The 21,340-nt window shown below is 40.2% G+C and overlaps 1 protein-coding gene across 4 annotated transcripts in view; it reads left to right on the top strand.

Moving 5' to 3' along the window:
- The first annotated feature begins 279 nt into the window (after positions 1-279).
- otogl (otogelin like) overlaps positions 280-21,340 on the top strand; it is a 148,907-nt gene continuing 127,846 nt past the window's right edge. For 2 of the 4 annotated variants that reach the window (XM_033038225.1, XM_033038221.1), the window contains exons 1-8: positions 9,083-9,364; positions 9,954-9,999; positions 10,140-10,188; positions 12,845-12,905; positions 16,596-16,694; positions 17,342-17,496; positions 17,582-17,703; positions 19,538-19,743. In XM_033038225.1, coding sequence (XP_032894116.1) covers positions 9,244-9,364; positions 9,954-9,999; positions 10,140-10,188; positions 12,845-12,905; positions 16,596-16,694; positions 17,342-17,496; positions 17,582-17,703; positions 19,538-19,743 — 859 coding nt within the window. In that variant the 5' untranslated portion in view covers positions 9,083-9,243. Of the gene's footprint in view, positions 570-2,094; positions 2,161-9,082; positions 9,365-9,953; positions 10,000-10,139; positions 10,189-12,844; positions 12,906-16,595; positions 16,695-17,341; positions 17,497-17,581; positions 17,704-19,537; positions 19,744-21,340 lie in introns of those variants that run through there. The other 2 variants (XM_033038222.1, XM_033038224.1) reach the window with 2 other exon arrangements.

Below are 21,340 nucleotides of genomic sequence, written 5' to 3'. Positions count from 1 at the left end.
TTTTCATCTGGCCATTCGCCAACCACCTGGCTATCAACAAAACCCCTCGCCTGTATCTACCTGTTACCTGTCAGGCTTTGTCCTGCCCCTTCTCTATCTCCCCCCCCCCCCCTACAATCAGACTGAATAAGGCTCCAGGTCCGAAATGTCACATATCCAAGTTCTCTAGAGATATTACCTGACCCCTGAATTCCAGCACGTTGTTATTTTTGTAAACCAGCGTCTGCAGTATCTTGTTTCTACACTCTAATTTTTACTGACATGATGTACACGTGTACCTTGTTTTGCAGAGTCACATTTGGAAGGAGCTGCCAAATTGCAAGGTGCCGTGTAGACATGAAAATGTGCATAAAGACACATTTAGGTACATCATGTGCACTGGATCTGACCCGAATCATATTACACCAAGAATAATTTCTCGATGAAATCATGCGCATTTGAAAATTGGACTCGGCACATTGATGTGTAATTCAAGTGCGCATCGCACATTCATCCGTTCTTAGCGTGTGTTGGAATTTGTAGGTGTGACTTTCAACGTTCATTGAGCGGTCGGAGCGCATCGTGTAGAGGTGAGTAGAGAAAGTCCAAATTGTCTTTGATTTGGAGCACTTGTTTATTCTGGCCTGATACTGCTCTGAGGAAGACCATTGTCATCAAGAGTCCCACACATTTGGTTGTTTGGAAAAATCATATTTACGATCGACGCTCCTTCCAATGACCAGAGCAACCACATCTGCCAACTTTTCCCGCAGCTCCTCACAGATCTTATTTGAGCAGGCGCTTCTGTCTATAAAGCGCCGCGCTGTCATTTATGTTGGTTCACTCCAGTCCTCCTTCAACTTTGAAACATTTATTTGAGGCCTTTGAGCTAATATTATTGGCAGCGTGTATTTAGCATTTATACAGAGATTAAAATCTAATTTCTAGGTCGCGGTGAGTTGTAGAATTTTTAAGATTGCGGTGTATAACAAAACACCCCAAACCATTTAATTGATAGATTGTTTATGAAGATACTTTTGCATATCGAACGCGCTTAATAGAAATAGTTGGTAGACAAAAATGCTGGAGAAACTCAGCAGGTGCAGCAGCATCTATGGAGCGAAGGAATAGTTGGCCGCTTCACAAAACTATTTCCGACACAGGTTATCCGAGATTATATATCGATTATATGGTATATATCGGGAGGTTGTTAATGTGGCTGTTATTATATTCCAATATATAATCATTATAGGAATTAGCAAGTGTAGTGGGTGAGCCGTGAAATTTATGTCAGTAGATACACGACCGTAGCAAGTTTTAGCTATTTTTAAAAAATATGTTGAATTATTAATTTGGATCATATTTGAGGTTTCTCGTTTTGTAGCTGCGACCTGCACCTCCCGAGTAGTTCGTGATCGCGGGAATATAAACTAATCCTGACTTTGTGAAGGATTATTCATCAATGTTTGTACGGAAACAAGGAGGTGGGAGAGGTTCTGTACAACACAAGAAGCGTCTGTCGATTAGCAATTTAAAATATAACAAACGTGCGAAATCCACAACCAATCTGACAACAGGAATGTGGATCCCAATCCGCTGACGCTTTGCATACATTAACCGGTGTTATCTCTAATTTTCCGCAGTTGTATTTCTGGGTTCTCTCGTTCAGTCTTTGTTTATATAACCTGCGGTGATTTGAGAGAAAAACATCGAAAACAGTCGTTGGCCGCGCCATTGAGCGCTCTCTCTAAACGGATAAAACGTAGAAACACCAAGGACGGACCTCCATTAGATTAATTAAACTTTCGATGCAACCTTTATAGATATGGACTTTTAATTTTACCATTTTTAATATCCATACGAGGCTCTGACAATTTCATAAATAATTGTTACAGTAGAATATCTGAAGTGTAAAACGTGAAACAAGCGCAGTATTGTCCCTCCTGTCGTTACAGACACCGCACGGCACGACTTCAGTTTAAAGCGGAAGAAAACAGTAACATGTTAAGGTTAAAAATATAGGCTTTAGAGTCTTCCTGTCACTGTAGCGTCTTTGGCGAAGCTGGCGCACTTGAGAAGTTTGTTCTAATGAGATTGCTTTGCGTCCTTACAAAGGCGTCCTACATCTAGACGGGTCCCAAATACGCCAGCGCCAAACCGAGACATATCGGACACCACCAGGTAGGTTTCTGTTTTAATCTGTGACTTCATGTGCTGAGACTGATTAATTATTGAAATTGGTTGTGTTGATTTACCACAAATGGATCATTTTTAAGCGGTCGCATCTCTGAGACAGAAGACCGTGCTGTTTCTGGGGATGCAGCCACCTAAGCCGAAATTGATTTATTGTGCACAAGACAATTCCAATCACACATTGTGAGTTATAACTTTGTTTTCCTCGACAATGTAGGTCATTTGGTCGTTATTGACATTAACTATAACACAATGTGGAGATTAGCTGGCGAGCGCATGATAATGTAAAATTAATGTGGTGCGTGTTCTAAGTCATTCATTTTCAAAAGTCCAAGCCACAGACTGGCACTCCAGAGGTGTAATTGTGGAAGCTCTGCATTATTTGAGGTATCGTCATTTGGAAACAACTTTTAAAACAAGGCCTCGTCAATTGGCTCAGAAAGACTTGAGTTATTCAAATCATTGTATTGAGCTTGTCGTGCACACATCAGACGCTGCGTTTCTTACAATACTTTCTGCAGTTCAAAATAATTTCATTCACTGTCGAGCAGCTACGGTATCCAATGGATTGCAAGGGCGCTGCACGCTTGCAAGTGTCCCTGGCTGGGTTGTTTGACCTCACCCCCCACCCATATAAACGCCAACCCGTTATGGATACATCGCAGCTTGTTGCTGGGTCAACATCTTTATCGCTCCATAACAAACAAAAACCCCCAATTGAGCCACTAGGTCAAAGTAATGCATCTGGTCAGAGATGTTGATAGAAATCTCCCAACAGGCCTGGATCATCTTAAGAGGTAGAATGTCAAAATATTCGCACCTTCGCTGCAGACATGATTTTAATTTTAAATTAAAAAGGCTGAAGTGGCCAAATAACTCCTGCGTCAGGTGTTGACCAACGAGGACATTTGAGATAGCGGGACCAGTCATGTTGACTAGACATTGCTTCCACTCACGTACTTCGCCAATCTCTATACGAGTCGGGAAGTCATGATGCAGCTTTATGAACTTTGGTTAGGCTGCATTTGGGATATTGTGTGCAGTTCGCTTCGCCCTTTTCCGGAAGGATGTGGGGGCTTTAGAGAGGGTGCAGAGAATGTTACCTGGATTAAATGATATTAGCTGGGAGACTGTTACAAGTTTATAAGATTATGAGAGTCACAGATAAGGTAGACAGTCACAACTTTTTTTTTTCAGGATGGAAATGTCAAAGAGTAGAGGGCATTAGCTTCACTTGGCATCATGTTCGGCAAGGACATTGTGGACCGAAGGGCCTGTTCCTGTACTGTACTTGCCTATGTTCTCATGGTAAATGGTTATAAACTAATTCGTTGGGACACCAAAAGGGCGTTATAAATAGAGCTTTGAGCTCTTTTAAATATTGAAAACTCTCAATCATCTCTTAAATATTGAAGCCTCTCAATCATCTATTAAATTGCAACCGAGGAAGGGGGCAGGTTGCATCCTGGTGTTAGAGGAAGGCGAGAACTTTGTGTGATTTACAGGGACAATGGCACTCGGGTGTTGCCAGCTGTACGTCCCGCTCCACGACTGTAAAGTAAGTGCAATGAAAAAGAAAACAAGAGTTATATTCAGAAAATAAGATCCGATTTATATCCATAACATTTCTTCAATAAGAGTAAGAGTAAAATAGTAAAAGCTGCAGATGCTGGTTTAAACAGAAGATGGACACACAATGCTGGAATAGCTCAGCATTTCTGGAGAAAATGAATAGGCGACATTTCGGATCGAGTCTGAAGAAGGGTCTCGACCCGAAACGTCACCTATTCATTTTCTCCAGAGATGCTGCTTGACCCGCAGAGTTACTCCAGGTTTTTGTGTATAACAATAAGAGGGATTAGACATACTTTAGAAGGACGGGGGTGCGATGTTCCACAAGTGCGTTCCATCTTTTGACTATCATTCGTGTCACAGTGACTAATTTAGGTTAACCAATTGCAAACAAAAAATATACTTCGAACACAAAAATATGTCACATTTTAGACTTCCCTAGACAAAGTTAATTAGCCACGAAACTATTAATGATTAAGATTTGTATTACGAGCAGCGGTGATACAACAGAGAAAATAAACACAGTGCTGAAGTACTCAGCTGGACATAATGGGTGACGTATCGGGTCGGACCGTCTTCAGACTGTCAAGGGAGAGGGAGACACAGATCTATAGTAAGGTGTGAAAACGAGACATCAAAGAGGATGAGGTTCCAGGAAAATGTAGAATAGATCAATTGTTAGCTAGGACAAGCTGATAACTAAGCATATAAAGATAGAAGGTAATCTAGGAACAGCCAGACTGGGCGGAGAACTAGGATGGGAGAGGGATGGAGAGAGAGGGAATGCAAGGTGATGCAATTATATTTTCGTAAATTGTAAATATCTTAATTGTAAATATATTGGGACGCTTCTATTTGTGCGTTGTGCGTTTAACACAACACAAAAACAAAATTTTGATCTGGTTTTAAACGTTTTGTTTGGATTTGGTTTAAAACTGTCAGTTGTATCCTTCATAGGCACAAAAGCTGGAGTAACTCAGCGGGACAGGCAGCATCTCTGGAGAGAAGGAACGGGTGACGTTTCGGGTCGAGACCCTTCGTTGTATTCTTCATGTCGACACAAAGAAGTACAGATAATGGTTTATACCAAAAATAGACACAACCCAAAATATCACCAATCCTTTTTTTCTCCAGAGATGCTGCCTGACCCGCTGAGTTACTCCAGCACTTCGTGTCGATCATCAGTTGCATCATGTATACTCGTTCTCATCCATTGTGCAAATTGCAACAATGGCAACACTTGCCCAATACAGTATATCTCGAGAGGCCCTGAATGTCAGGCAATAACATTGGCAGAGAGGTGTTTAGAATCGGGTTAATCACGAATAGTATTATTGAACAATGTGACGGAAAGGAAACGTATGACAAAATAATCATTTGAATGAAAAAGGTCTTTTTTTGCAAAGAAAGTGACGAAAGTTCAACCTTCAGTTAAAGGTGAGATTGTTCGTTCTGACAAAGCCTCACTCAGCCTCGTGAAGGACACGACCCCTTATCAGATAAAATGATCTAAAAGTTGCCTCTAACAGGATGGAAATTCTCGACAACTTCCAGCAAACACGATTATTAAATGCAAACAATGCTGTCAAACAAGATGTTGGGATGTGCGATGACCAAATTTACATCAGAAGATAAACACAAAAAAGCTGGAGTGACTCAGCAGGTCAGACAGCACCTCTGGAGAAAAGAAATAGGTGACGTTTCGGATCGAGACCCTTCTTCAGAACATTCTTCCACGGTTGAACCTCGTTTAATCTAAACTCCGTTTTGCAGGAGGTCTGGTTAATGTTTGCCATTCTATCTACTTTGATGGGATATTGAAAGGCGGGTTTCAAATGCCAGAGTTTTTAATTTGCTTGCTCCAATGTTGTCTAGTTTGTTACTTTAGTCCATTTGAAAGTTATTCGCACAATAAATAAAAACATATTTATTCCCAGATCTGATAGTAACTACATTAAAAGAGAAACCCGATTCGGAACTAACGCACGTACATTGCGCACGTAAAATGCGTTTTACCGAAGACTGGGTTGAAACAAAGCTTTTATTCAAAACGGGAAATTGATCTTGCGATAATGCGAAATAATGTACATTTTAAAGCAAATGAAGGAAGACAATCCTTCAGGAACAAGTCCAGAATTAATTTATGTTCCTTTCAAATTCTAAACAAAATATCAGGAACGGCCCAAAGCACAATGATAGAGCTAGGACTTGGAAAAATGGCAATTTTGTGGTCAACTAAAGAATGATGTTAAGGGGGGCAGGCAGCAACCCTGGAGAAAAGGAATAGGTGACATTTCGGGACGAGACCCGTCTTCAGACTGAGAGTCTATCTTCGGTTTAAACCAACATCTGCAGTTCCTTCATACACAAGTCATCGGCCAGGTCGGCATTGCACTCCAATGGTCTTCACATCTGATTGAGTAGAATCCATGTGTTTTCCTAGTTAACACCCACGGATAACTCAGCGTGTTGGCTCGTTCTGGATAGGTCGTTGGAGGTACCAGTACTCGCCATCAACATCTGAATCGGGAGCCTTTAGCAAAACACCCGAAACTAGAGCTCCGCCGCGGCGGGAGTCCTGTAAAGTCATAGGCATCATTATTTTGAATGTGCCATCACCATGACTCAATTCGTGCCGCCTATTTGTGTCGTGCCGCCTAAAACTGTGAATCTTCTTAATATTTTTAATGCGAAGGATTTAGCCTCCCCTATTCAAAAGTTATTCCCCGATGCAATGATCCATTTAAGTTGCCTCAAATAACAGCTTACTTGGCCTATGTAAATATGAATGACCAAAATATAATTCAGTTATTTCTAGTGAAATAAATGTTGTTAGATATGGTTGGGATAACAGGCAGAGAAGATCTTTGAGTTTGAAGAAGTTTCTAAGTGTCATCCGTGAAGGTAACACAGTTGTAGTCTATTTGGACTTCAGTGAGTCCTTTGGCAAGATCCTACATGGGTAACAGCTACTGAAGGTCAAATCCCTCAGACCCAAGGGAATTTGCAAATTTAATCCAAAATTGGTTGGGTGAAAGGAGCCAGAGGATGATGGTCAGGAGTTGTTGTGATTGAAAGTCCATGAGGTGCACCACAGGAGCTTCCTCCCAGAGGGTAAGCAAGCCAGCTAAGTTGGGATTTGGGAACCTGCCTTTAACCTGTGGCATTGAATGCAAGAACAGGGAGAATTTGGTACAAACCTTTTAAAACATAGTTTTGACCACATTTGGAGTATCATATTGCAAATAGTTCAATTTGCCGCAACATAGGAAGGACGTGGTTGAACTGCAGAGGGTGCGGTTGGCCTTTACCAGAATGTAGTCTGAGATAGAAGGTTTCAGCTATGAGGAAAGATTGGATAGGGTGGGCGTGTTTTCCTTGGAGTGTAGAAGGTTGAGGAGAGATCTGATTGAACTATCTAAAATTATGAGGGGTTTAGATAGCTTAGATGGTGTGAAACTGTTGGCAGAGTTGTGTGTAACGAGAAGGCATAGGTTTCATGTAAGGGAAAGGAGATTTACAGATGACTCAAGAAGAATCTTTTACATCCTGAGGGTCATTGGTTCAGAACAGACCTTTAAGCCTATGATGAACATGATGCCTACTTAACTAATCCCTTCATCCTGAACAAGCTCCATATCCCTCACTTTCCCTATATATTCACATGCTTAACTAAAAGCTGCATAAGCACTAGCATATCTTCTTCCACCATGACTTCTGGTTGAAATATAGAACATGCTGTATAAAATCAGGTGTGTACATTAACTGCTGCAGGGTTTTAAAAGTATTTGGATGAGCACTTGGAACACCTGGTAGTGAAGGCTATGGGCCAAGTGTTGGAAACAGTGAGAAGCATGATAGACACTTGATGGGGTACTGATTGGGGCTGATCAGCCATGATCACATTGAATGGCGGTGCTGGCTCAAAGGGCCGAATTGCCTACTCCTGCACCTATTGTCTATTTGTCTATTGACGGCTGGCATGGACATGCCAGGCCAAATAACCTGTTTTGTATTGTATGATACTATGAGTGCATTTCAAAAAACTGTGAATCTTCTTAATATTTTTTATTTAGTTATAATGTCAAATAAGCCATATGCTTATTTTGTTTAGCAATTTCATTAACCTGTCAGGCCATTCCTAAGGATCTATCTACACACATTCTCAAGTTGGTTTTGGTAATCTTAATTATTGTCGCATATACTGAGAAACAATTCTGTTTACATGCCATCCAATTAATTCAGATAATACTATGACGGAACCAATCACGCCATACACAAGTACAACTGGTAGAGCAAGGAGAAAAATATCAGAATGCAGAATATAGTTTACAGCTTAAAGGTACACAAAATTGCTGGGGAAACTCAGCGGGTGCAGCAGCATCTATGGAGCGAAGGAAATAGGCGACGTTTCGGGCCGAAACCCTTCTTCAGACTTCTTCAGAAACGTCGCCTATTTCCTTCGCTCCATAGATGCTGCTGCACCCGCTGAGTTTCCCCAGCAATTTTGTGTACCTTCGATATTCCAGCATCTGCAGTTCCCTTTTGAACAACTGAATAGTTTACAGCTTTCTAGCATTACAATTGCAGGGACAAAAATCCAATGTCTGCAACAAGATAGGTTGAGAGATTGGGACTACACCATCGCTTATGGGATGACTGTCCAGGAGCCTGATAACAGAATTTATATTACAGTATATTAAAAATTTGGGATGCAATATAGAAGTCCTTGTTTCTGTTGAACTTTGGCCACCAATGGACATGTGCAGGGGTCTGAGAAAGTTCAATGGGGTGACCCTTCATATACAGTGATAGAGCAGTGAGATTATGTTCCACATTCATCTGTAACTCAACAAAAGCAAATGATTCAATGTGTTATTCAAGCATATGATGCTGCAGAATTTATATTGGTCGCCTTTGGCAATTTTCTTTTGCAAACTAAGGTGGAAATGTCACACGTTCGAGCTCTGTTCTCTCTGATCAGACCAGGCGCGGAGAACCCACGCTGTCAGCTCAGAACTGCTACAGTACCCACAGGTTTCCGACATAAGATCTGCTCTATCTAGGTAACTTCCATTGAAAGCGTAAAAGGGCTTGAGGATTTTTGAATTCACTATCTCGATGTAAGAATAGTGATGGATTAATCTCAACTGCGAGTTCTCAATAGACCATTTCGCGCATTACTTTGGTTTACACCTGCGATGGACAAGCAAGGGTTGTTTTATATAGCTTGCGTAATTTAGTGAACCAAAGGAATTGAGTAGAGTTACAGTGTATCCACGAGGTCACTCCTTCATCTGCCTCCGATAACAAACCCACTTTGTTCCATTCTAGCACACATTGCAAATGAACGCCCAGGCACAGCCAAACGTCGCCACAAGGAGTTGAGCATTTAATTGTAACCGATACTTCGCCTTCTTTCTTTCTTTGTAAACAAGGAACGTGTAAAAATTGGTAAACCAATTGGTCTAAAATGACATTGAAATCCCGTTGATTGGAATGAATCTTTCCTTTCCTCGTTCACAGCAGAAATCTATTGAAATGAACATAGCTCGGAAACTTAAATTCATGGTACCCTGGAGTGTGTTCGTCTTTTATTCACTTCTTCAATTATTTCAAGGTAAGTGCGTACGCTGCAGTATCTTTTAAAACTAGATATGTTTTCTGGAACCATTTGCTTTAGCAGTAAAATGCGTGCGAGCCAGCATTGTGGACGTATAGAGTGTAAAGGAAACGGATTTAATGATTGGAAAGCTAAGTTCAGACTTACCCACGCATGCTTTATTTTCCTTGTTGCCTGCTTTAATTAAATGCTAATCACAAAGTACTTGATTTAATTTGAACTGTGAATGCGAAACGCAATGTGAATGAAATTCTGGAAATATTTTCAAGGATATCTCAGTCAGTATAGTGGCGCAAAGGAAAATAATGTCCAGTAAAACAAATACGCCTCGTTCCAATATATCTCCGAAAACTTTGTTCCATTCTAGACATGATACCAATAATTGCTGGTGGATTTGCAATGCACAGTCTCCTTCATAAAACTGCAATGTTCTGGCTATATTCAAAGAATACAACTCTTAAGCCTTTGTGAAAATCTTATGCTTAAGACCTTGTAATTTAACAGGGAATCAACCTGTTTTAGCTTAACCTGATTTAGATTACACGGTCAGAAGGGACTTAACCAAATATTTCATATCTTTTAACAGGATCTCATTGTGAAACCACGGGCCCTGGGCAAAACCAATCAAAAAGGCAAGTCACAAAGCTGTTGACTTTAATTTTAAGAGAAGCTGAAGTAGAATTAAATAGCGGAATGTGATAGTGTTACTGTATCGTGTATTTTTGAAGAAGAATTCGAGGTATTGAATACTATTTATTTTTTCCCCCCACAGGAGCAGATTTGATGCAGTTCTCCAGAAACGGAATCTCCTAGCGGTAGAGGTATGCTAAAGTGTAATAGAAAGTGAACTCTAAAACTATTCTGTCGCCACAAAGAACTCTTTGTGTTGCTTGCAGCAAGAAAAGCTTTAAAAGATGAAGTTTCAGTACCTCTGCTCAATGCAGGGATTTTTAATAACACTTGGTTGCTAATTTTCTGTTATTTGGAAATGCCATCTGAAATCAAATATCTTTTCCTATGATGAAATGCCACCATTCAAATTAATTTATAAACTGGTATATGTTGCAATTGATTCAGGCTGTTTCACAATTGTAAGAATAGACTTAAAATTCTGGATGAAGCAAGGTGCATGAGGTAAGTTTAATTTTTTTAAGTTAAAGTAAAAAATATAAAATAAAATTGAAATTTCGGTTATTGTAATCATTCTTTGTACTTGATGTTTTATTAGTTTGAATAATTGTTGGAATGATTGTTGGTTCTGGGAGATTACTTGCAATTGGAGAATTCAATGGTCATACCATTGGGTTCCAAGCGGAATCTGAGATGCTGTTCCCCCACTGTGTGTGGCTTCACTCTGGCAATGGTGGAGGTTCAGGACTAGAAAGGTTAGTATGGGAAGGGAAGTTAAAATGGTTAACAACCAGGAGATCCAGTACGCCTTGGAGGACCAAATACATGTGTTTGGCGAAACAGTTGCCAAATCTACCCTTGGTCTGCCCAATGTACAGGAGGCCGCATCAGGAACATCGGTTACAGTAGATGAGGTTAGAGGAGGTGCACATGAACCTCTTACAAAACCCTCTCCTTCTCCACTACTCCCCCCGTTTTCGTTGCCCCTTTTAACATTTGAAGCATGAGGTCCCAACGTTTATATAGATTATATTAAAACTGTATGAAGGATGTCAGGAATAAAACAAAATTCTGTGACTATTCTGTGAATAAGAAAACAAAAGGTTAATGATATGCGATTCAAAGTTGGTTCTTACAGTCATTTGTACTTGAATTTATTATCTTAATTCTTCGTAACCCCACTTTTTTAAGAAGGGAGGGAGAGAGAAAACGGGGAATTACAGACCAGTTAGTCTAACATCGGTAGCGGGGAAACTGCTAGAGTCAGTTATTAAAGATGGGATAGCAGCACATTTGGAAAGTGGTGAAATCATTGGACAAAGTCAGCATGGATTTACAAAAGGTAAATCATGTCTGACGAATCTTATAGAATTTTTCGAGGATGTAACTAGTAGCGTGGATAGGGGAGAACCAGTGGATGTGGTGTATCTGGACTTCCAGAAGGCTTTCGACAAGGTCCCACATAAGAGATTCGTTTACAAACTTAAAGCACACGGCATTGAGGGTTCAGTATTGATGTGGATAGAGAATTGGCTGGCAAACAGGAAGCAAAGAGTAGGAGTAAACGGGTCCTTTTCACAATGGCAGGCAGTGACTAGTGGGGTACCGCAAGGCTCAGTGCTGGGACCCCAGCTATTTACAATATATATTAATGATCTGGATGAGGGAATTGAAGGCAATATCTCCAAGTTTGCGGATGACACTAAGCTGGGGGGCAGTGTTAGCTGTGAGGAGGATGCTAGGAGACTGCAAGGTGACTTGGATAGGCTGGGTGAGTGGGCAAATGTTTGGCAGATGCAGTATAATGTGGATAAATGTGAGGTTATCCATTTTGGTGGCAAAAACAGGAAAGCAGACTATTATCTAAATGGTGGCCGACTAGGAAAAGGGGAGATGCAGCGAGACCTGGGTGTCATGGTACACCAGTCATTGAAAGTGGGCATGCAGGTGCAGCAGGCAGTGAAGAAAGCGAATGGTATGTTAGCTTTCATAGCAAAAGGATTTGAGTATAGGAGCAGGGAGGTTCTACTGCAGTTGTACAGGGTCTTGGTGAGACCACACCTGGAGTATTGCGTACAGTTTTGGTCTCCAAATCTGAGGAAGGACATTATTGCCATAGAGGGAGTGCAGAGAAGGTTCACCAGACTGATTCCTGGGATGTCAGGACTGTCTCTTGTTCTGATCTACTACATACCTGCCTTATATTTTCATTTGTTGTTTTAGTTTTCCTGCAACATCAGTTTAATTATTTGAATAGTATTAGATTTGGCCATCAAAGTGACTTTTTCCTAAGATGCTACTGAGTATTGACTTATGAAGCCCCCCAGCATATGTGGCTATACCACTTAAGAGGTTTTATTGCAAACCAAATCCACCTTCTTTAATCAGAAGCTTTTACTTTAACTTGAATATTTTGCCAATTTGAAACAATCATTTATATTTTTTAAATGCTGAACAATGTTGGATTAAAATTTGTAACTGCTAAAAGTCAAACATTTTGCAAACCAATTTAAACACATGGAAATATGGACATTTCATTGTACCCCTGTCCCACTTAGGAAACCTGAACGGAAACCTCTGGAGACTTTGCGCCCCACCCAAGGTTCCCGTGCGATTCTTGGAGGTTGCAGGTAGTGGAAGCAGGTAGGGAGACTGACAAAAACCTCCGGGAACAACACCGAAACCTTTGGTGGGGCGCAAAGTCTCCAGAGGTTTCCGTTCAGGTTTCCTAAGTAGGACAGGGGCATTAGGAGTTGAATCAGGCTACATTGTAAGATGAAAATCATCGCTTCAGACATTACACAGTCACAATGCTCTGATTGACCATACTTTTTATATTATTTACAGGATCATAGTGCATCTATTGTGCAACAGGCAAGTTTAACCTACAATTCTACATACTCTGAAGGTATGACAGAAAGCAATCATTATTTTCATGTTGTTTTTGAGCTATTGGCACGCTGATATATGAATTTCATCAAGCATTGTTCTGTTTATGTAGTAAAACTAAAGAGAGTTATGTGATCAAATGTGCATGCAAAAATTTGAATTCAGTTCTAGATTTACCACTGTTTTGTATGAACATATTAACTAGGAACAGGAGTACGGTACTCGACTGCTCAAATCTGCTTTGTCACTGGAATGTATCAAGTCTGTGTATTTTGAAAGACACTCTAAAATGTCCGCCTGTGCATCTTGATCGAATGATCCATTAACTTAAACCGCCAGGTCACTTTAGCTAACTCTATTTCAATGCTCCTGATAAGAACCCTTCTTTCGAAGTAAAGTACTTATCTTGAAACAGTTCTTTGCTACCTCACACTGAATGCAAAATTCATCCATACTAATATTGTTGTTACCTGAGATACTTCTTGATGAGGTTATTAACTAATCCTTAGCCCATTACACAATAGTTCATTTTGGCCTACTCCCTAGCTGACTCTAAGAAAACATCCTACCAACATTCCATTAACTCCTCATCTAGACAGCATCTGATTTTTCTTGTCTCTATAAAGATTAAAATCTTAAAAGGCTTTTGCAACACCTTTTGACAAGCTCCTCCCATTTCTTCCATCTGCCCATGTCCTACATGTGGTTATTTTAAACCTGAATCATTCCTACAAGTGAATTGTCTTTATTATTTCCCATCCACACAAACCACTTCTAGATCCTGGTTTCTTCAATTTGGGTAACCTTTCTCAACTGCACGAACACCATAATTAATCAGCAAAACCATTCATCCACCTTTACCTAACTTCCTGTCCTTAAATGCCGTACACTCTTCTTCTATTCAGGTCCATATCTCCATCCCCCTGTAGTATTGTATCTGTAAATCTACCATATCAAACTCATTTCTATTTGTAGTTCATCTGTTTTGTTTTGAATTCTGTGCCCTTTGATATAGAGCCTTTAGTTTTATCTTTTTTTTAACATCTTATATCCTGATTTATTCTTAAATTTAGACTCTCTATCTCTTCTGAGAGTCACATAGTCATAAAGTGAAACAGCGTAGAAATAGATCCTTCGGCCCAATCATTCATATCCACCAAGTTGCTTAAACAAGTTAATCCTCTTGCTCATCTCCATCTAAGCCTTTCCTAGCCATGTATGTGTTCAAATGTTTTTTAAGTGTCACTATTGTATCCACAAGTACCAATGTATTCTTGCTTGTTTCCCCCCCATTCCCCGCCACCTGAATGCTTCCTTCATGGCATCAGTCAGCACTTTGCATCTCTCATTCTTATCTAAACAGACTGAGGGAACTTCAAAAACTTAAGAGAGTTACGAGGAAGACCTGACAACATTTTAACTTCCGTTTGCAAATCAAAAAATTCGAGATGCTTAAAATCTGAAATATAAATGGAAAATGTTGGAAATACTCTGAAGATCAGGCAGAATCTGTGGGCAGAGAGACACATTTTTCATTTCACTGCACATCTTGTATGCGTATGTGACAAATAAACGACATAACTTGACAGTCAATGTGCAAAGAAAAGTGAGAGAACACATTACTTTTGCATTGTGGAGAGGGTGGAAAGGACAAAGGGAACATTTCTGACATGGTTAACACTTTTTTTTAATTTATTTTTTTATTTCAAAATAGACTTTATTCAATTGATAAATATATACAATTCATGAACCATTCGAACAAAAAATTCATCTGACATTTTCAGAGACTATACAAATTTTTACATTTGTCAAATTCCACCAAAACTGTCCCCCACCCGTGCCGACATGGTTAACACTGCTTAGCTAACATAGTTACATTTCACATGTTGTCAAGCTCAAATGACTTGTTCTTTCAGAGAAACCTCTGATCATTACCCCTCTGAGTTAGACTGGAATGGATAGGAATGTACTTTCACAGCCACAAACAGCAACTTGGCATTTCTGCAAAGGTGGAAATGCTTGTCAGCAATAAAAACATGAGTAGAACTGCTCCTCCAAAAGATTTCGGGGAAAAAAGGAGAGCTCTGGACTATATGTAGATCATCTAGCATAACACAGAATTGCTGGAGTTATATCTGGACCCAATGGTTAAATTGCAGATTACATAAATTGAGTTTATATTCCATAGATTTACAAAAATGTGGTAATTACACCTAAGTTTTCAAGACAATAAAATAAATTACCTGAAACATCGTGAGAAACCATTTTGGTTGAGGAAACTAGTGCAGGAAAACCAAACCCTCATGCAAACGATGGTAGAAGTTTAAAACCACCTTTTGCAAACTGCAGTACATGTTGATGAATTGCTAATTTTAACTCTCTGATTTATAGATTAATGTTAACCAATATAATAAAGGACATGCCAAAAGTTATGTTTGTGAAGTTCAATCACAGATCAGCCATTGCCTCACTAAATGGTGGAAAAGACAAATGGTCAAGTCCTGAATGATATTCTTTACTTTTCCTTGAAGACTGGTGTAATGTAGCTGTGGGAAGAGGAGCAATTTATTCTACATTTGATTTCCTTTTCTGTGCTTGTCCTGGACATTGCTTGCTTGGCATTTTATTTTGACGGTACATCTGCCTAGGTAGAACCAATTACATGACCCTAACATTAAATATCCTTTAATATTTGGAAGGAACTAAATGTGTCAATTAAACGTTAGCAGTTATATTACTGATGTGCAAGTTGCATGTATGAAATGAAATACAGCATCAAACAGATTATTTTTCACATTATAAATGTTTTTTCAAATGAGATGTTTTGAAGCTTCGAAACAAATATCATGACAAAGACATAGAATCATGGAAAGGAGTTGCACTGAAGGACGTTATTTAACCCTTCATTCTCGTGACAGCCAAAATCAACTTTAAGTTAAAGCCCTATAGTCTTCTCAGACTACGATTTATTTATTTAATTACGTGTGCATTAAATATATCAAATAAAATTCATGGGATTGTATTTATTCTCATAAATATGCAATGTCCTGGTTAAACCACTACCAAACATCTGTGGGCAATTCTGTGTATCATCGGTCAAGTTTAATGATTGGAAGGAAGAGATGGTGCTAGTCTCCTATTATGAAGGGAACTTGTAGAAATCAGGTTTATCTTCCTCAGAATTCGGAAGATTATACTGATTTTTTTAAGAAATATTAGAAGAAACGAATGGAGTGGACTATTTCGGTCTTCTAAGTCTCGGGGCATTATCTAACTCATAATGGCAAATTCTTCAGGAGTGAAGTAAAAAACAAAAAGTATAGATAACACTCAAAAAGACACAACGTTCTGGAGTAACTCAGCAGGTCAGGCAGCATCTCTGGAGATCACGTTGCTACCTGACCCTCTGAGTTACTCCAGCACTTTGTGTCTTTTCGCATAAAGCAGCATCTGCAGTTCCTTGTCACTACCTGGTAATGCTAAACTGGTCGAGGCTCATCTGTGAGGAAGAAACAGAGTTCATGTCTTAGTTTGAAGTGGAATATCATTGACCTGAACACTTACTCAATTTCTCTTTATATAGATGCTATCTGATTTGCCAAACACTTTAAGCAATTTATAGAAATAATCTGGGATGTTGGTATTTATCTTGATTTTGTGTTATTTCGTGGCCATTTCTGCAAAATAACCAATTTCTTTGGAATTCCAGGTGTTTGTTCACGTGATTGTCTCAATGGTGGCTTTTGCAGTCGGGATGATAAATGTGACTGCAGGGAGCGCCAGGCTAATGGGAGCCGTTGTCAGACAGGTCAGTGCAGAGTACGTTCTGGAGATATAGAAGAACTTTAAGGGACGGCACGGTGGCGCAGCGGTAGAGTTGGTGCCTTACAGCACCAGAGGCCCGGGTTCGACCCTGATTACGAGTGCAGTCTGTACGGAGTTTGTACGTTCTCCCCGGGATCTGCATGGCTTTTCTCCGGGAGCTCCGGTTTCCTCCCACACTCCAAAGACGTACAGGTGTATAGGTTAATTGGCTTGGTATAATTGTAAATTATCCCTAGTGTGTTGGATAGTTTCGATGTGTGGGGATTGTTGGTTGGCACAGACTCGGTGGGCCGAAGGGCCTGTTTCCGCGCTGTATCACTAAACTAAACTAAACTTTTACAATTTCCTGAAGCCAAAAAAATAGACTCCTTTACCTATAATTTATTTAAGTTTAGTAAAAATAATTTTTTCGTCACGTCAGCCCAGTTATATTTATGTCTTTGTTTTTATAACATAATGTATTTATATAATTTACTTATTGGTGGTTGTTTGTTTAATGGGTGTGTCTGTATTAATTATTTGTGCCACTTGCACTCAGGGAAACTGTTCAATCCAAGAAATAATAGGGCCAGAAATAATCATAATCAAAAATTAATCATAATCAAACATTTTATTTTTTAATTTCTTTAGTTCCAAATCTTGGAGTGGACATAGCGGGAACATGCAAGTCATGGGGGCAATACCATTTTGAGACTTTCGATGGCCTTTACTTTTATTTTCCTGGAAAATGTTCTTATGTTCTTGCAAAAGATTGTCGGACAACGGAGCCCCAGTATATGGTGGAGGTATGAATTAACGGCGTGCACTGACCACTCATTAATCACGTCACAAAGTTGCCTTTATCTCACTGTTTTGCTTCTGTTTATTCAGGTCCACAACAATGAGGAATGCACATCTTCACCGTACTCTTGCTCGAGGTCTTTAAGCTTGTTTTTTTCAAACGAAGAGGAAATAACGATTCTTGGTCATTCAGTTACAAAAGGACGAATCAGGTGCATATCTTAGCGAAAACAACGCTCGTTGACAGAATCAAATTTCTACTATACAGTAAACCTTTGTTTTAACAAACGTCTTGGTAATGGATTTTGGTTATAGCGGACGGCTGGCACTTCCAATGCCACACACGCTGGCACTGTCTCCCCACCCGCTTACAGCCCTCGCTACTGGCATCATGCCCAGCTCGCAAGGTGCACCAGTGAGCCCTTCTTCACCAGCTGCTGCATAGTCAGGTTGACGCCACTGTGGTTGGGGCTCATGTTGTAGCCCTTGGCTGACAACGTTTTCTTCAGGCTGCCACCACAGACAGGATGCACTTGGTCACCATTGGGATCCCTCCCCTTTCATCAGCTGCCACTTCTTCCTGTTGGCCGGCACGTTGTCCACCCTTTGTCTTCACCCTCCCACCCCCCCCTCTTCCATCGTCACCTCCTCCTTCTCTCCCGGAGTTGCCGACATACTCCACTTTGGAAGATGTTGGCGACTGTGGGGGAGGAGGAGGAGGAGGTGGTGAAGGAGGGAGTGGCAGAGTGGACAAAGCGACAGGAGAAGGAAGAGGAGGCAGCGGTGGTGGGTGGAGTGGACAAAGCGATGGTCAACAGAAATAAGTGGCAGCTGGTGAGAGGGGAGGGAACACCACACTGACAGTGCATATGCTGTTGGTGGCAGCGGCCTGTAAAAATAGTTATCAGTCATGGTCTGCAATGTGAGCCGCAACAACAGCCTCGTCAAAATGATGGTGAACCAGTTGGAGAAGATGAACTCGCTGGTGCAGACTAACAGTATCGGCACCTAGCTTTAAGGTGAAACGACACAAAGTGTTGGAATAACTCAGCAGACTGCTCAGTCTGAAGAACCCTTTTTTGCTTAGGTCCACCCTCCCCCACCTCCTGTTTAAATTCCATTTGGAATATTTTTGGAGGACCAGGAGACCAAGAACCAAGGGTCCTGACCTGAAACAATAGCTATCCATGTTCTCCAGAGATGCTGCCTGACCTGCTGTTTCTCCAACACTTTGTGTTCTTTTGCCTATCAACCAACATCTGCAGTTCTTTGTTCGTGCTACCTAAAATGATAATTCCTTATTCAGTTAGTACGGACACCATTCTACTCCCCCCCTCCCCCTCCCCCCCCCTCTCCCCACCTCCCCCATAGTTCATTATAAAGAGGGTTTACAGTACTATATAATAAAATTAACCAATTAACCAATGATCTCGGAGAAAACGCACGCAGATCACGGGGAGAACGTACAAACTCCATACAGACAGCACCCGTAGTCAGGATCGAACCCGGGTCTCCGGCGCTGCAAGCGCTATAAGGCAGCAACTCTACCGCTGCACCACCGTGGCCGCCCGTAACAAGCTCTGGATCATCCTCTACTAAAAAGCAGCATTCACTCATATGAGGAAGGCAAAAGAGACGTACCAACAATTTTGAGATTCTGCATCTCAAGTTGCTTCCTCTCTTTTACCTTTCTCATCATAGACATACACATACATATACACACACACACATACACGCACACACACATACACGCGCGCGCACACACACACACACACACACACACACACACACACACACACACACACACACACACACATATATAACATTAGTTGGCTAATATGAGATGGTACAGGGATCAGTGAATGTTTTTAATTGGATTAATAAATGAGTATCTTGATATGAATAAAAAGATGTAGATTTTACCAAATGCATCTTCAGAGGAAGTGTGTGTTTACAAAGAGTATTGTAATGCCTGCAAATCTTTAAATTAATTAGCATCATGATTCTTATACAATTATTGTAAATGTTTTAATATCTTTCTTTCAGATTGCCTTTGCCTCAGACTATCGGGCACGCATTCTTTGAACGTCTTGCTGATTATATACTTGTGAAAACGACATTTGGATTTTCCTTGGCATGGGATGGGCTCTCTGGTGTTTATATTAAACTCACAGAGGAACACAAAGGCAAACCTTGTGGTCTATGTGGTAACTACAATGGAGATATGTCTGATGATTTAAATGCAAGCTATAGTAAGTAATGTTTTTTAGTTATCTTTGCCTTTCTTAATGCCCATGGTTGCATCCACACACTTTTCACAGAAGATAAACACAAATTGAGTGATTACGCTTGAGTTGGCTGCTAGGAAATCTGTGATGGTGGAAGACTTGTACTTTTGACGTGTAAAAACTCAATGACTTGCATTTTATTCACAAAGGATGTATAGCCAGGAGTTTTAATCACTTCCTTTCTGTCTTTAAACATAACATAGCCTGATAGTGACTAAGGTTTTGATCCCAGTATTTGGGGAAAGTGCAGGAGAAAGCCTTGAGGTCAGTGATGGATGAAGGGCAGGCATCAAGATGGCATTTCACCCACCATTAATAGAAAAGCTTTTTTAGCTGTTTTACTCTCTGGTTTTATAAGCACATGAAAACAAAGTTTAAATCATGATATTGCTAAATTAGAACATTGAGATGTTTGAAAGCTATTAAAACAGTGGCTTTAAATAAATAAATATATATATAGTATTTTTAATAAAAAATACTTAGTTCTTCCTGGGCATAAACCAATATCTCAGAATTATGGTAACTGGTCTGATATCTGTAGGCTAAAAGAGATCATATTGTGGAACGACAAATCCCCTACAAGTATCGGGCAGCATACTGTATGAATTAAGTTATGAAATGTGAATATAGTTCATCTAGATATCATTGATATCTCTTTCCTCAGATAGTCAAAGAACATTTGTTTAAAAGACAGAAACTTTCGCAATAGGCTGATTTAATGGGATTCTTAAAATGTCTTGGTATTGCTTGTAGGTTGTACCTTTGTACATTTGTAAAATGTGAATAGTGTTAAGTACTTCTTCTTCTTCTTCTTCTTCTTGCGTATGGTGTGCACAGCCTAAAGTTGTAGGACAACTTGTTCTATTTGATCTTATTTGATTGTACACGCCGGGTTGATTGCATTTGTCGAAACAGGGCGGACCACGTGAAGGTTGCAATCTCCCACCCCGTGTTAAGTACTTTGCTTCCAGGATTGGTTTAGCAAAAGCCTTGCAGTGCTACATCACATCATCCTAGCTGCACTTGAGGGCATCTGAAGGTTGTATTTTTTTGCTGACCATCCCACTTTCTCCAGCAAGACTATTACATCTAGTATCCCCAGTGACACCATGATAGACTTTTGCCTCCGTCTTTATGGGGATTCCTCTTCATTTCCCATTATTTACGACTTCGAAAAGCAGAGTTGGGTTTTGGTTTTGTCTTATTCAATACTAGATCTTCCCACTGGTTAGTTCCTCAACGTGTTCATCCAGAAAACCCATACATTCCATGAAATTGTCCTCAATTTTATTACTGAAGTTTGACATGTCTTGCCAAATATGTGTCTCAGTTCTCACAGACTTTGTTCCATGAAATTCATGAAATGAATCAATTATCTCCTCTGTATCCCACCTCCAGCTCGAAATATTCTCTGTGTCGTCACCCGTAACCCAATATGTCTTGAGGGGATCCATGTTCATAGGTCTGTGCTTTGCATGAGTATAGCTAAACACCACCTGCTGTAACATGGAAGAAATATTTCCATTAACATGGCACCTTCATAAGCACATGAAGTGCATCC

This window comes from Amblyraja radiata, chromosome 19 (assembly GCF_010909765.2).
Source record: "Amblyraja radiata isolate CabotCenter1 chromosome 19, sAmbRad1.1.pri, whole genome shotgun sequence".
Taxonomy (NCBI): domain Eukaryota; kingdom Metazoa; phylum Chordata; class Chondrichthyes; order Rajiformes; family Rajidae; genus Amblyraja; species Amblyraja radiata.
This window is presented reverse-complemented; position numbering and strand designations above follow the sequence as displayed.